This window comes from Pristis pectinata, chromosome 29 (genome assembly GCF_009764475.1).
Source record: "Pristis pectinata isolate sPriPec2 chromosome 29, sPriPec2.1.pri, whole genome shotgun sequence".
In the NCBI taxonomy this organism is placed as follows: Eukaryota; Metazoa; Chordata; class Chondrichthyes; order Rhinopristiformes; family Pristidae; genus Pristis; species Pristis pectinata.
Window position 1 is genome coordinate 6,626,978 of NC_067433.1, and position 16,211 is coordinate 6,643,188.

The window sequence follows — 16,211 nt, forward strand, 5'->3', positions numbered from 1 at the left end:
TCCAAAGATATTCTACAGGCACATGAACAGGAGAAGGGTTGTGGAGCCCATCAGAGACCAAAAAAGGAAATTTACCCATGGAGGTGGACAGTGTGGCTGAGGTACTGGGCGAGTACTCCACATCAGTCTTCACCCAGGAAGAAGATATTGCTGGAGTCTTGGCAAAAGAAAATATTGATATTTTTGATGGGTTAAAACCTAATACTAGAAAGGCTACCCACAAGTGGATAGGTCACCTGGATCAGATGGGATGCATTCTAGGTTGCAGAACCTCCAGCCATAATCTTCTGAATGACTGGGGTGGTGTCCGAGGAATGGAAACTTGCAAATGTTTCACTTTAGTTACAAAAAAGGGTATTGGGATAAACTTAGTAACAACAGACTGGTCAGTGGTGAGGACAGATCTTCAAGACACTAACAATAGTCAGGGACAGAATTAACAGTCACCTGAACAAGTGTGGATTAATAAGATTTGTTAATGGTAAAATATAATTTACCTATGATGACGCAGAAGGCCATTAGGCCCATTGGGTTCTTGTTGCCTGCCAGCAGAGCAATTCCATCAGTCCCATTCCTCCTTCTAACCCTGCAACCTATTCTCTCTCACATGCCCCTTTGATCCTTTTGCCACCTACACTAGGGGTAATATTCAGTAGCCAAACAACCAAGCAGCACGAGTTTGGAAACCAGAGCACTTGAGGAGAACCCACACAGTGACAGGGAGAACCCGAAGTCAATATTCCCCAATCAGAGCAGCTCAACCCAAAACGTCAACCATCCCTCTGCCTCCATAGCTGCTGCCTGACCCCCTGAGTTCCTCCAGCAGTTTGTTTTTAGCTCCTACATAGACCTGGTATAGACTCAATGGGCCAAATGGCCTCCTTCCATTCTATGATTCTGTAAACTGAATTGAGAGTTCCAGATGCTAGCATGAAGGATTTCTCAAACTGTCTTAAAAGTACATTGGAGGGGAGGGCAAGATATGGGAGTGTGAAGGGGAGGAGGGAAGGAGGGAAGGGAGGGAGGGGCGGACAGTGGGAGTGCGGAGGAGAGGAGGGATGGAGGAGCAGACAGTGGGAGGGATAGAGGAGGGGAGGGATGGAGGAGCGGACAGTGGGAGTGTGGGTGTGGGAAGGGAAGGAGTGTGGACAAGAGTTGCTAATGTAGGAACCTGCTCTCTGTTTCTGCTCAATAACTTTACTTTCACAGCGGTGCTTTGCCTCATAAAAACACTGCAACGTATCCCCATGAGGGTTCAGTTACAAACGCAGCCACTGAAATCAGGGAGTGTTCACAAGGATGGCTGCAGGTTAACTGAACTATTTCATCATTGTTTGGGTGTAAAACTAAATAATAAATACTAAATAATATGAAAGGAATAAAATCAGACAATCCCGGCAACACTCAGCAGGTCGGGCTGGTGAGTGATTCTAGAATTTTTCTGTCTTTAATTCTGGATTTCTGACATCTGGAGTTTTTGTTTTGATTTTCATTAAACGTGTGAAGGTCCTTGTAAAGGCTGGAGCCTGGGTTCATGGAGAGGGTGACGAAGGTGAGATGGTCTGGGGAGGGGGGGAGGGGACTGAGGGAGAGAGTGACAGGGGAGAAGGGGTCTGGGGAGGGGACAGACAGGGAGTGACAGGAGAGTGTTAACGAACTTCCATGAGAAGAAAAAACACAAAGGAATTTGAAAAGTTTTTTTTCATATTTTGGGACACTTGACTACTCCCTGTGTACTCAAGGATGTATAAAGTTCATCAGGATGACCAAGAGTCAGCTTGCAACCAAAGGACAGGGGAAGGTGGACACTTTGTGGTTGAGGGATCTAATGGCAGGAGGGTGGGGGAGAGGCTGGGGGCTATCTGCTGATATGCCCAGGAAGACCTTGGGAGGGTGAGGATGGGGCTGACCCCCAGTTTTGGGTTAGTGTCATACCTAGCTCCTGATTTCCTTGATCGCAGATCAAACTGAAAGTTTTCACACCTGTTCTGTTGAGGTTTGGTAGAGGAGGTGAGCGTGAGGTTTCTATCTGGTGCCACGCTTTCCACCTTAACACAAGACCAGACAATTATCCTCACTGCCTGCTGGGCTCAGGTGTGGCTTCAGGAGACATCAGCTTGTGAGCAAATGGATTTCCAGAGTCTGTGTGTGCAGGAACCTGGGTTCGGATCAAGTCTCTGGGATGGTGAGGCTGATAGGATCATTACACATCCTGTTGGTCCCAAACATGTTTCCAGTTACTGTGAATATAAATCCCACTCCGGACAGATTTGCACCATAACAGTTAGCTTAAAGTCACAGAGTCTACAGCACGGAAACAGGCCCTTCGGCCCATCTCATCCATGCTGACCAAGATTCCTATCTAGTGTGTGACCCACATCCCTCTAAACCTTTCCTTTCCATATACCAGCTTCTTACAAGGATGGGAATAATCTGCAATTCACTGCTCTTTCACCTTAGCTTTAGTTGTCTAAGGTTGCAATAGAATATAGAACATTACAGCACAGTACAGGCCCTTCAGCCCACTATGTTGTGCTGACATCTTATCCTGCTTTAATATCTGTCTAACCCTTCCCTCCGACATAGTTCTCCATTTCTCTATCATTTATGTGGCCATCTAAGAGTCTGTTAAACGTCCCTAATGTATCTGGCCCCACAACCTCTGCCTGCAGTGCATTCCACGCACCCACCACTCTCTGTGTAAAAAAACTTACCTCTGACATCCCCATTATATCTTCCTCCAATCACCTTAAAATTATAGACATGGTTTTCCCAGGGCGAGAATAGCTTGTGAGTTTCACCTTGCAGAGTTAGCAGTTGGAGCAACTGCAGTTAATGCAACTGCATGAGAAGGCCTTGGTTAGTAGGATTAAGGAAAACCCCAAGGCGTTCTACACGCATGTGAAGAATAGGAGGATGACTAGAGTGAGGGTCGGACCGATCAGGGATAAAAGAGGAAACATGTGCCTGGAGTCGGAAGGGGTAGGGGAGGTCCTTAATGAATACTTTGCTTCAGTATTCACCAGTGAGAGAGACCTTGATGTTTGTGAGGATGGTGTAGGGCAGGCTGATACACAAGGGCATGTCGACGTGAGGAAAGAAGATGTGCTGGAACTTTTGAAAAACATTAGGCTAGATAAGTCACCTGGGCTGGATGGGATGTATCCAAGAGTTGGAGCAATCCATGGTTCCTTCACTCTACCATCCCTGGCTAATAGAATGTAGATCAACTGGGAAAGTGAGCAGATTTAACTCAGACAAGTGCCAAGTGATGCGTTTTGGGAAGCTAAAGCAGCGCAGGACATACACAGTAAACGGCAGCCACTGCCTCAGTGATTGTCCTCATCCAGCTGTGCAAAGCCATCCTCAGGGTCCCGCTGCCCTGGTACATGGCTGTATGTGGCCCGGGGAAGTGTTACTGAACAGATACAGCTGGGGGTGTACAGGCAGTCCCCAGGTTACGACCGGGTTCCATTCCTGAAGACTGTTCGTAACCCAAACTGTTCGTGAGTCGGAAATGAGCAAAGACAGAGTGTGGGAGAGGGGTGATGGGAGATCGAGCAGGCGCGGGAGGAGCAGCCGCCAGCCGGCCTCTCTGACCCAGTGAGTGAGTCTGCCCAGTGCTCCCGGCTCTGCTCAGCTCCACACAGCCCCCGATAGTGTGGGGAGAGAAGGCACGCAGAAATGACCCGTTCCCACCTGGCAGAAAGTGCCTGCAGCAGCCAGTAAATCCATCCCCATCCTTCCCGCCGGTCGTTTGTGTGTGCGGGCTGTTGATAAGTTGAATGTGTGTAACCGGAGAGGACCTGTAAGTACGTGGTTCTCTGAAAGCTGCAACACGGGCAGTCGCGGTAGTGAAGAAGGCGTGTGTCACGCTTGCCTTCATTGGTCAGGCCATTGAGCGCAGGAGTTGGGACATCATGTTACAGATGTACGTTGGTGAGATGGCACTTGGAACATTGTGGGTGGTTCTGGTCACTGTACTATATCATAAGATGAAGTCAGGGAGGGCACAGAAAAGATTCACAGGGATATTGCCTGGACTGGAGGGTTTGAGTTATAAGGAGAGGCTGGCTTGACTGGGACCGTTTTCCCTGGAGTGAGAGGCTGAGGGGTGACCTGATACATGAGGAACATGGATAGGGTAGACAGTCAGTCTTTTTCCCAGGGTAGGGGAGTCTCAAACTAGAGGGCAGAGGGTTAAGGTGAGAGGGGAAAGATTTAAAGGAGAAAGGAGATCTGAGGGGGGAAGTTTTCCACACAGCTGGTACTGGGCATGTGGAACGAGCTGCCAGAAGTGGCAGAGGCAGGTACAATTACTACGTTTCAAAGACATTTGGACAGGTACGTGGATAAGCATGGTTTAGAAGGATATGGGCCAAATGCAGGCAAATGGGATAGACTGTACTGAAACGGCAAGTCAAGGGCTTGTGCTGGTGAGGCCACACTTGCTTTTCTTCACTGGTTAGCAGCAGCATTAGCCTCACATCACCAGCCAATGAAACACTTCCACTGGGAGTGTCACTCCTGGATGTCACAAAGCTGCATCAGGGTGGGGTGGGAGTGGGGCTTCTCACAAACAGCAATGTGATTCTAATCTATTTGTGATGCTAACTGATAAATATTGTCTGGGAGTCAGGGAGAACTCACCTGGATGATGAATGTTGCCACATGCCAGTCAATGCAGAATGCAGGGAAGTGCGGGCGGATGCTGGACAGGTAGCGCGGGATGGAGGGAGTTCAAATCCTGGGCTTGGGAACCAGCTGCGGGAAAGAGAGCGACAGAACCTTTCATGACCACGTTAGAGGGCAGATGGCAGATGGCATCTTGATCTGACATTTTATCCGAAAGCTGACCCTGCGACAGTGTGGTACACCCTCAGTGAAGCACCGTGGAGTCAGCCGAGGTCATGTGCTCAAGTCACTGCTGTGGGAACTGAACCCACATACTCCTGACCCAGTGCTCCAAGTGCGGTGGCTGACACCAACACTTTTATAAGTTGTACAATCATCAATAAAATCATGTGAGCCACAACTGGGAGAGCACTTTTTGGAGTAACACAATCTGGACACAGTCCTGAAATGGAAACAGTATTGTAAATTGTCATCATAATACCGAATGTGATAATTAAATGCAGATCTCTATCCTGCAGTTTAAGTACTGTACCCTAGAGTCAGAACACCATTCAGAAAAAAATTACCCAGGAGGTTAGTCATTCCATTATATTGAGAGCTACCCTACCTAATCAATCCCATGTACAGCAGTAGCTCCACACATTGCAGGTCACAGCTGTTCAAGTACACATCCGAGTAATGTTTATATGTAATGAGGGTTCTGACTTCTTCACCCTTTCAGACAACGAGATCCAGACCCCCAACTGAGTGAATAATCTTTCCTCAACTCCCCTCTAATCCTTCTGTCATTTATATTAAATCAATGATTCATGCTTTTTTTATTTCTTTGCTCAGGGAAATGGGGTCTTCCTATTTTTATACACAATTAATTCTCCCCTCAGCTTCCTCTGTTTGAAAGACAATAGCCCCAGCCTGTCTGATCTTGCTTCGCAGCTACAATCCCTGTAAATTGCCTCCGCCTTCTCTCCTGTGCAATCACACCTCTCCTGTAATGTGGTGACCAGAACTGTGCGCAGATCTCAAACTGTGGCCTAACACTTCCCTGCTCTAATGTGCTATCCATCATCTGATAAAGGAAAGTATCCTGTATGAAATATTAATGACCTTAATGCTCTGTGGATGTACACTCCACCGTCTCTCTGTCCCTCCACACCAAACTCTTCCTTAGCCTTGTTACATCTCCCTAAATCCATTACCTAACACTTCTGAATTGTCCTGGGAATTCATGAAGTAGGCAGCTGAAAGTACTATACAGTAATGAACTGCCCAGTGATCTCAAACGGGATACAAGTGCCAGCAGATATTTTCAAATAATTGGTGGATCCTTCTAATAAAAATTGGAAACAATGCTTCTGTCCATTTCCATGTATCCAGGTAGACATGGAAAAGCTGCAATGGAACATCTTGTCAGACAACATTCTTCCCTCGGATTCCTAAATCTAACATTTCCTGATCTCAGCTGTGCCCCAAAACTCTTTTCACTCTGTGTTGTGCCAGAGAACCATCGGCAAAGGGACTAGACCAAAACAGTTGCCCTTCTCTTGGCTGCAGGCAATAAATATAGCAGGGTGATCAAACTGGGGATGAGGCAAGGTCACATACCTAGAGCATGGCTACAGTCATCTTTTACATGGAGCGTGTTAGGATAAGTTTCAGTGTGCAAATGGATTGCAACCCAAACATTAATGTTGAAGAACAAACTGATAACTGATTAATTGGCCTGGCTAATTCGGCTACGCAGAAAGGTTCTGCTCATCCACCTGCTCCAATCCAATGTTGGTTTGGTGGCCTAATTTGCTCTGTTTAGAATCAGATATTCCAAAGTCAGAGGGAATCCTCTCTGGGCAATGGTTATTGGAGTCCTGCTCATTGTAGTTATTGTTAAAAAATGACATTATTCAATAATTGTGAATCATGCAGTGCAAATGCCCTGATCATGATTTAGAATATTTTTTGTATTATCACATAATTTAAGAAGCTCTGAATTGGGAAAAGTAGATTCCACCAATCTTCCCAATGCAGGTGTATTTCAAGCCCTACACTTTGTAGTTATTCTCTTTTAATTTAGATTTTGGGATTAGAACTTCTTCCAAATGCAAAAGACGAGTCTTGTGGAAAAATCGCCGCACAAAATATCAGTTCCAGGCTCACTCAGGCCAAAACTATCACAGCTCACCCCCTACACTCCACCCAACTCAACATTCCAAACATATCCACGGAGGAACCAGGAAAATTCCCTTGTGCTGGTGATGGATTTGCCTCGGTCCACCATTTCTCATTCATCTTGCCGATGGATTCACCAGGATATAATGATGGAATAATTTTAGATTAGCCAGTTCCAAGTTCATTTTAATTACAGTGCAGAACATTAGAATACAAAGACCTAGGCACACATCGAGCGGAAACAGATGAGTATTTACAGGTAGCCAGATCACAGTGAGGCACCAAATGCAATGCACCAACATTTTTCTTTACCTTAGATATCGACATCAAGCCATATACATTACATTGGATTGTGGCGCTCAGCAAAGATTGTCAGACACAGACAGCACAAGTAACACAACTCTCTAAAAACAAGCACAGGGGATGCATCAAGTCTTGGGACAATATATCTTTCTTTTTTAAGTGCTATGGTTGCAAACAGTAGGAAGTTGGAATCAATGGTTTATTATACAGCAAAGGCATAAATATCAATGACAATAAGCTCTGTTTTTAATATTTGGTTTGCATTTCATGAATGTCGTTAATCTCAAATTTGTTTCTTCCTGTGGAATGGGAGGTGGAAGGTGGCCAAAAATGAAAAGGGACATCAAACATACAGTGAGAATAAATTGGATATGATCCGTGCAGTGTGTTCCTCTGAAGTGTACCAACACAGGGAACATTCGCTTTGGAAAAGGTACTTTTGGAATCATTTTAAGGTACAGTGCAAAAGGAAGAGCAGATGAGAAAGAGAGGTTCAAATCAGGGCTGATTTTAGGAAGCTGTCATTCACACAGTGAGGGATTAACCCACAGAACACACTGTCTGATGTAGCAGTCAAAATCCTCAGTGTAATTCAGAAACCATCTGCGCAGTGCACTGAGGATCGCAGGGTGCTTCCATACCCTTAATTATACATGATCTTGTGTAAATGGAGAAGGGAGTATGTAGTTCTGCATGTCACAACGAGCAAAATATCTAACAGTGACCTGACTTATAAACTCAAGAAGCACTGGATGGCAAATCCTATGTAACCATCATCCTTCAGCAACACGGAGACACAAGAGACTGCAGATGCTGGAACCTGGAGCAACACACAAAAAGCTGGAGTAACTCAGTGAGTCAGGCAGCATCCGTGGAGGGAACTGAGTCCAGATGAAGGGTCTCGACCCGAAACGTTGACTGTCCCATTTCCCTCCATAGATGCTGCCTGACCCGCTGTGTTCCTCCAGCGCTTTGTGTGTTGATCCTTAAGCCACAGCCTAGTTTGACGCTACTTTTCTCAGGTTTCGCAGTGTGACTGAACAGAAGATATTACACAGCATCATCCCCTCTCAGCTATCCGTTGGCAAATACAGAATATGGGGAGCAGAGAAGGAACGTGCATTTCCATTACACTTTGAACAACTGCAAGACCTGCCAAATCACTTTACAGCCAATAAGGTACGCTTGAAGTGTAGTCACCTTTGTCGTGGTGGAAACGTAGCAACCAACCTGTCCACAGCAAGCTCCCACAAAGCGATTAAAGTTGATCAGATAACCTACTGTGGCAACACAAGGGACTACAGTTGCTGGAATCTGGAGCAACAAACAATCTGCTGGAGGAACTCAGCAGGTCGAGCAGCATCGGTGGGGGAATAAGGAAATTTCGACGATTCGGGTTGAAACTCTCAAGGGTTTTGACCCAAAACGTCAACAATTCCTTTTCTCCCACAGATGTTGTTCGACCTGCTGGGTTCCTCCAGCAGGTTGTTTGAAGCTGCTTTGGAATTTTCTTAAGGATAAATACCAGCCAACACTCCTGGGAAGACTCCCTTGCTCTTTGAATAGCTTTGTGGAATTTTATTTTGCATTCACCTGATATCAGATGTGGCCTCAATTTAACTTCTCATTCTAACTTCTCATTCTGAAATAATGACAGTGCAGCATTTCCTCGTTTCTTTTTGAATTTGAGAACTTATTGTAGGATTTGAACCCACGATCTTTGGAGTTGAGCACAGGTGTGGTCACTGAACTAGGGCAAGTGCAAACGTTTCCCTTTACAACATTCAAAGTTCTGGTGCAGCTTGGATGACCCTGGATCTCCTTCGAGAGGCTGGAGTTATTCCAATGATCTGGAGAGGTGCAGTGTAAGGGGCTCAGAGAAACTGGAGTTTAATCTCATCCCTGGATCAAGTGCCCTGTTGGGATTACAGGCTCTCCATTCTGTTTCCGGGATGTTACCCGTGGGGCTCTAATATCTAGTTACGTTTCATTTCATAATGTCTGTGGGGATTCGTTAACAATTTTTTTGACCAATATGTACAGCTGTTGCCCCCATTTAAGACTCTGCCAATGCACCTATGGTTTCAGACAACATTTGACAACATCTATTGGGTGCAGCAGGGATACGAATGTGGGCAGATGGAGAGGAAGACAGTGCTTCCTGACTGTTCCTGTCCCATTTCGAGCTACGACCCAGGGGGGATTTCCCTGTCAGGTTATCAAGAGCAATTATTTGTTGAGGAGTAGAATATTTTAAGAACAATGTGTTGAAGGGGCTTGTTGAAACAACATTGAAGTCCCTGCACTTTCTGAAAATGCTGTGCTTACTTCTGAAGATTTTTTGATGCTTCCTCTGGTAACAGCAGCCACAGGAGTAGCTATTCAAGGTCAGAAAACACATCAGCCTGACTCATCCTTCCTTTGGTAGATCAATCAGGTCAGTCACAAGACACTGGTGAGCTTCAAAGAGTTAGGATTGACAGCACAGGAGCTCCACCACTCGGGCTGTGGGCCCACAACCCTGCACCCGAGGTAACACTGACCAGGACTTACATGTTCCCCACAGTCCTTTATTCCATGCCTGGTTTTGGGGATGGTCGGGAGTTGGAGGGAGATATTGACACCAATGCATGGTTTGGGGTGAGGTTGGCAGGAGTGACCAGGATACTGGTATAGTGATGGATTGGGAAGAGGTGGGAAAGATGGTCATTGATTGGGGGTGCAAGGTCAGAGCCTTAGATGGGGAGGGGGGTTCATGGGGTCGGGGTCTACAGATCAGGGACATGATAGGGCTGGCAGGGTGACCTGTCAGCTGCGCCAGTCAGGCAGTGCACTGGGAAAACCCGGCAGTCCCAACGATAGGTGCTCCCTCGGTAGTGTGCTCCAAGTCCCCCAGCAATGCTCCAAAAGGAATGATTTCATCCCACCTGCCCTGCCAAGAACGGTGTCCTGGTCACGAGGTGCCTGGTCCAATTTCCACAGAGACATGAAACAACCTATGAGTGGTTTCACTCTGGAACCAAAGGTCCATCTTCAGGTCCGTAAATCTAAAGAATTCTCCAGGCAAAGTCATAGAGTCATTGATTCACACAGCACAGAAACAGGCCTTTGGTCCAACTTGTCCATGCCGATGTTTGGCCCATATCCCTCTAAATATTTGCTATCCATGTACTTATCCAAATGGCTTTTAATATTATTATTGTACCTGCCTCAAACTCTATCTCTGGCAGCTCATTCTGTATATGCACCACCCTCTGTGGGAAGAAGTTACCTCTCAGGTCTCTTTTAAATCTTTCACCTCTCACCTTAAACCCGTGCCCTCTAGTTTTTAGTTCCCCCTCCCTGGAACAAAGACTGTGATCATTCACCCTGCCTATGCCCCTCATGACTTTATACACAACAGAGCTGTCTGAAAGGGAAATGCGCTTCTCTGGTCAGAGTTCGGTGCCCGGGAAGGTCACGTTACTGCTGGTCAAAGCACTATGCATTTGTCAGGGTTTCTCGCCTTCAGGACTTGCCCATGTGCACCCATCACCTTTTGGGAGTAGGGTACTTTCAGGCAAACGGAGGTTACTTGTGTCGATGTCTCAGGAGCACGTCTAGGAGAGGATTACAAGGAGGACAGCTTCTATCGCATTGTTACAAGACTACTGAATGGTCTCCTAGTACGATAAGATGGACTCTTAACCTCACAATCTACCTCCTCATGGCCCTTGCACTTTATTGTCTGCCTGCACTGCATTTTCTCTGTAACTGTAACACTTTACTCTGCATTCTGTTATTGTTTTTCCTTGACTACCTCAATGCACTGTTGTAAGGAAATGATCTGTATGGATGGCATGCGAAACAAGTTTTTCACTGTACCTCCGTACATGTGACAATAATAATAAACCAATTACAACGGATTGGCATGATGTCAGACCCTATCAATACGGCAAATGAATGAACCACAAGAGGCAGCTGGAATCTGGAGCAACAAACAATCTGCTGGAGGAACTCAGCAGGTCAAGCAGCATCGGTGAAGTCAAAAGAATAGTTAACGTGTCAGGTCCTTTCGCAGAGTCTTGATCTGAAACTTCGACCATCATTTTGCCTCCACAGATGCTGCCTGGCCCACTGAGTTCCTTCAGTTCTGCTGAAGGAACTGAACGAGCTGGCTTGGGACTGTCACTGGGGAAGCTACCAGGTCACAGGTGATTCTGGGCAGACTGTTAAAAGGCTGAAATTATTTCTGTGCCGTTAGCATGACGAACCCAGCATTTATGGTCTATTTGTCATACAATCTTGCATTACAAGGGGACAGTTGCTCATTGCGCTTGCTCTGTGAAACAGCTCTCCAATTCGTCCCACTATCCTGCTGCTTCCTCACTGCTGTGCACTTTCCCTCTCACACATCTGATCAATTTCCACTTGAAAGTTACCACTGAACCCATCTCCACTGCCAGGGCTGGCAGGACATCTGGACTACAATTCACTACAGAAAAGACTCATGCCAGCCCCTGTTTAACTGCACAACTGATTATAACCCCTGAATACATTGCCCCGGCTGTGTCAACACCAATGACCACGTACAATGCTCAAAACAGGCAGAAGGATTAAAACAATTATGGACTAATTCCTAATTTATTAGGTGCCTCTTGAGGAATGTATTGATGTCAGGCAACATATAAAAGTAGAAAGATATTCACTTCAGTTCCTGACATCAAGAAATTGCACTGAGGCAATTTAAAATGTGGACATTTTAGTATTCAGTGAATATATTTTAAATGCACCTTTTCCCTGGTGTATTGGGATCTCACTTCGGTGTGATGTGGGTGCTACATTTGATAGGAAACAGGAGGTAAAACAATGCACTTGTACACTTTTACAGTGACACAAGAACAGAGAGGCCCTGTGGTGTCTGTGCAGAAATCTTTGAAGGTGGTAGGCAGGTTAAGATAAGCTTGAGGGGAGAGACCTAGAGTACAAGAGCTGGGAAGTTATATCCAATCTTGACCACCACACAACGTCAATAAACTTTGGGGACCATATAGAAAGATTCATTACCAAGGGGGATTAGCTCTGTGGATGGACTGGAGAAGCTAGGATTTCCCTTGAAGGAGACAAAGTAAAGAGCAGAGTGGATGGGGCAGGTGTTTAGAATCATGAATAGCTTAGATCAAGAGAAATGGCATCGTGTGGCCAAAGTATTGGTAATGAGTGGGTGCAGCTTCCGTGTGGTGGTACGCAGAGCCAGAGACGAATTAGGAAGACCCTCTCACCTAGCGAATGGAAATGCACTGGCTGGCAAGGTGATGGTTAAAAGTTCAACAGCAGCTGTACGGGATTTGGATAAACAAATTACATGGACACAGGGGAAAAGCAAGACTGGTCCTGGGAAGAGCTGACACAATCTCCGTGGCCACCTTCTATGCTGTGGTACTCTATCATGGGATAGGGCTGTGGCTTTTTTCACACCAACACACCACCTTTAATTGACCCCAGTGCAGAAGGTGGCTCTCTGATTATCTCAAAGATGTGATTTAAGGGATGACACCCTGTGTGACAGAGGAACAATGTTTCATTGAAGGTGACGTAGAAATAAAACCTTTTGCTAACTGGCACAGCATAAAGCACCTGGCACGTGTAGAACAAGAATCATCTACTCCACATGGCTGCATGCACTGCAAACCCACGAACCATTACAGCTACACACCGGGCTCCAACTGAGGTGCGGAAATATTGGAGGAATTTGACGGCTTGGGCAGAGGAAAACGATTTCCTCAAATGCATCCAATTCTAGGTACCACGCTTCACAGAGGATGTGAGAAGCCAAGAGAGGGGCGAGAAGAAATTTACTGGAATGGTTCCAAGGGGTGGCGGATTCCAGCTCCAAGGTCAGATAGGAGAAGCTGTGGGGTGGATTCTGCTTGAGGGCGTTCAGGATGATGACGGGTTTAAGCAGAGTTAACAGAGGGAAGATCTTCCTATTAGCAGGTGGTTGAAGGACTAGGTTGAAAATTCTGAATAACTGGCACTCAGAGCGAGGAGTTTGGTGTTTTGATGGATGGATTGGGAACTTTCAGGATCTGTGCACTTGGGGCAAAAGGGCTGGGAAGCACTCTTTATACAACGTGCATCCAGAGACCGGTGTCCTTCATCCTTGAGGAACTCACTCAGCAAAGGAGGACCACAGGTGTTAATTGGCGGTGGGTGTGCTGCTCACACTGAGGCACTGCCAGTGACAGTCACCACCCGCTCAACACCTTTCCAGCAGCTGCTGTTACAATTCACACTGGGTGATACCCACCTTCATCTTCTGCAGTGCCCTTTAGACAGAAGAATCACTTTATCTGACACCAGATTTACTTTTACAAAATAAATTCAAAAGGTCAATGGGCCATGGTGGATGAGATCACATTTTCTGTGGTTCAGATCTCAGAACATACTTTCTGGTCACCTTCATCCTCTCTCCAATTAGCGAGGGATGCCATTGATAAATGGCTGATTAAGATAATGTGGACTACTTTATATACACAGGCGATTCGACAGAATTTCCACATGGTCTTTGATGTTGCTCTGGGTGGTCTGTACACAGCTGTGACTGCATTCAGCTTTTAAAAGAGTAGAGCCCAGGCTGGGTTGGGTAGGGACTATGTAAAACACCACTGGGAGGAGGTAAAACAAGTGCAACTCCTCTGAGCCTACAAAAGGTAAATGAAACCAAACTCCAAAATACCAAACTGGTAGCCTTGTGTCATATTGGACTGGCTGGAGAGGGAGTGGGGGAGTGGGGGGGGGGGGAGTGGGGGGGGGAGTGGGGGGGGAGGGGGGGGGGGGGGAGAGAGGGAGAGGGGAGGAGGGGGGGGAGAGGGGGGGGGGGGGAGTGGGAAGGAGAGGGGGGGGGCGGGAGAGAGAGAGAGAGAGAGAGAGAGAGAGAGAGAGAGAGAGAGAGAGAGAGAGAGAGCAGGGGAGAGAGAGCAGGGGAGAGAGCGGGGAGAGAGAGTGAGACTGAAACAGTGTGAGAGAAACAGAGCAAGAGAAAGAGAGTGAGAGAGAGAGGGAGCAAGAAAGAGAGAGTGAGAAAAAGGGAAAAGAGAGCTTAAAGTATCTTCTTACCTCCACTTGGAACTTACAGCATCATCTGACCGAGACATTTAGAGTCTCAGATAGAACTGAGGTTGGAAATTCCAAGATGAAACATCTGTATTGCCTATACTTTTTGTGGTGGAGCTGCAGTGCCATTTTGGATGGGCTGCCAGTGGGGATGAAAGAGCTGCAGCAGGGGGTGATGACCGCTGCCGGGCTGCAGTGGTGGTGCACGGACGTCCCCTCTCCTGAAACCGCCGCACAGTTTGCATAAATCTCACCAGGCAGTGACAAATCAGGTTGGACTCCCAGGGATTCAAGCAAAGCTCCAACTGGCCTGAGCCCTGTCTGAACCACAGAGATCTTATGCTAATCAAAGAAAGAAAGACTGGGCAAAAGAGCAGGCTTTGCACGGTCTTCACATAAATAGTAAATATTGTAAATACTCCACCTGACAGGCATCCAACCATGTCCCTCCTGGGAAAACAACACAGAAACAAGGCAGCCTTCAGGGCCAGTTTGGTTGGTACAATTAATAACTAGCTCACTCCACCTACTGTATGTTCTAGTCCCATCCTTTCTGAATTTCCTGCAATATGCCTCCTTTCTAATTTCAAGATATTCTGCATATTTTGTTGCTAAGTCACCCCTTCCTTACCTTCTGCTGAGCTCCAATAACTGCACTGTTATATTAAAGATTACACTTAGGATTCAGTGGTTTCTCCGTCTGCCTCCAACGTACATGGTAAACACTCCCCATTCTCACTGCCTCTCCTTGTAGCCCAGGGGTTAGCTTAAGGCATCTGTTTAAGCACTCTACCCATTACACCCAGGGCACAATTGCACTGCATGCTCGACGGTCTTATAGTCTACTCAGCACAGCTCGTGTTGAGGACTTAAAGCCAGCCCGTCACCAGGTCTGCTGTGTGGGACAGGGCAGGGCGAGGCTGAATGTAGTTCATCTGGGTGCTAATCCTAGTGCACTGCATTTCCATCTGCAAAATTTTAACTAAACCATTAACCCATTTAAAATTAATGGGTACCTGATTCATTAAAATAACACAGATTGTAAAATGTGTTAAACAAGTGGAGCAAAACTAGTGAGCAGTGAAATTCAGGCCCTCCGTGTTCAGGTAGGTGCTAGTGTTTTGCCACTCTGCACTGTTAATAGTGCAAACGTGACAAGAATTGGTGCACTCAATTGACGCAGCTGGTATATACCACAGTTCCCTGTTCAAACAAGTCGTTGTGTACATTTACTTCCCTCTCCTCTCCCAATTCAGGACTCTGTTTTCTCTTTCTTTTTACTTTTTTTCAGGAAAGATGGGGTACGAAATTTCTTCTTCTTCTTGGATGGAGACTTGGAAGGGGAGCCTTCGGGTGAGAGAGGGCTGCTGGTCACAGACTCGGTTTTGTCCTTGGCCTGTTTAACAGGGGCTTCGGTACCATTCTCCACATTGGTTGTCACTTGTTGCATGCCTTTGCTCAGTTGCTCCTCCACAGAGAGGTCCTCCTCCTTCCCATTAAACACCTCCTCAGGGGCCACAGTGTCATCCAGCGCCTTTGAATCTTCGGATACCTTGGTTTCTTGGGGGGAAGAGAAATGCACAAAAGCTCAGAGCTGCAACATATCGAGTCCAGGTGGAACTCAATGCCAACCTCCAAAGGCCTTCACGGAAGCCGATTATTGCCAAGTGCTTTAGGATAGACTTCACAGGCCAGCTGAACACTTGCACTTGGTCCAGAAGCTAAAGTGACACTTGGACATCTTCAACAAATTGGGTCCTAACACTCAGAGTGCCCAGTGTGAGACTTGCATGGCACTGTACTTGTGAAGCCACCTTGGCTTTATTATTGGGGCGCGCTCTGAATAAAACTCCTTCGAATGCGTGCACCTGATTTCTGGGAGATGTGTTATATTCTCAACTGGCACATTATTGCAGGGTCTCTGCCACAATGCAGAACAACACAACGGAAGAGTTGTGACGGAGTGATCTGGGCCTTTCCTCTCCTGGTCCCAGTCTGGGAGACTGAAGCCAGCA

General features: G+C 46.6%; 1 protein-coding gene across 5 annotated transcripts in view; it reads right to left on the reverse strand.

Annotated features, from left to right (window-relative positions):
• Positions 1-13,976: 13,976 nt before the first annotated feature.
• The window catches only part of add2 (adducin 2 (beta)), a 116,914-nt gene continuing 114,679 nt past the window's right edge, over positions 13,977-16,211 (reverse strand). For 4 of the 5 annotated variants that reach the window (XM_052040968.1, XM_052040970.1, XM_052040969.1 and 1 more), the window contains exon 15: positions 13,977-15,756. In XM_052040968.1, coding sequence (XP_051896928.1) covers positions 15,449-15,756 — 308 coding nt within the window. In that variant the 3' untranslated portion in view covers positions 13,977-15,448. The remainder of the gene's footprint in view (positions 15,757-16,211) is intronic. The other variant, XM_052040972.1, reaches the window with a different exon arrangement.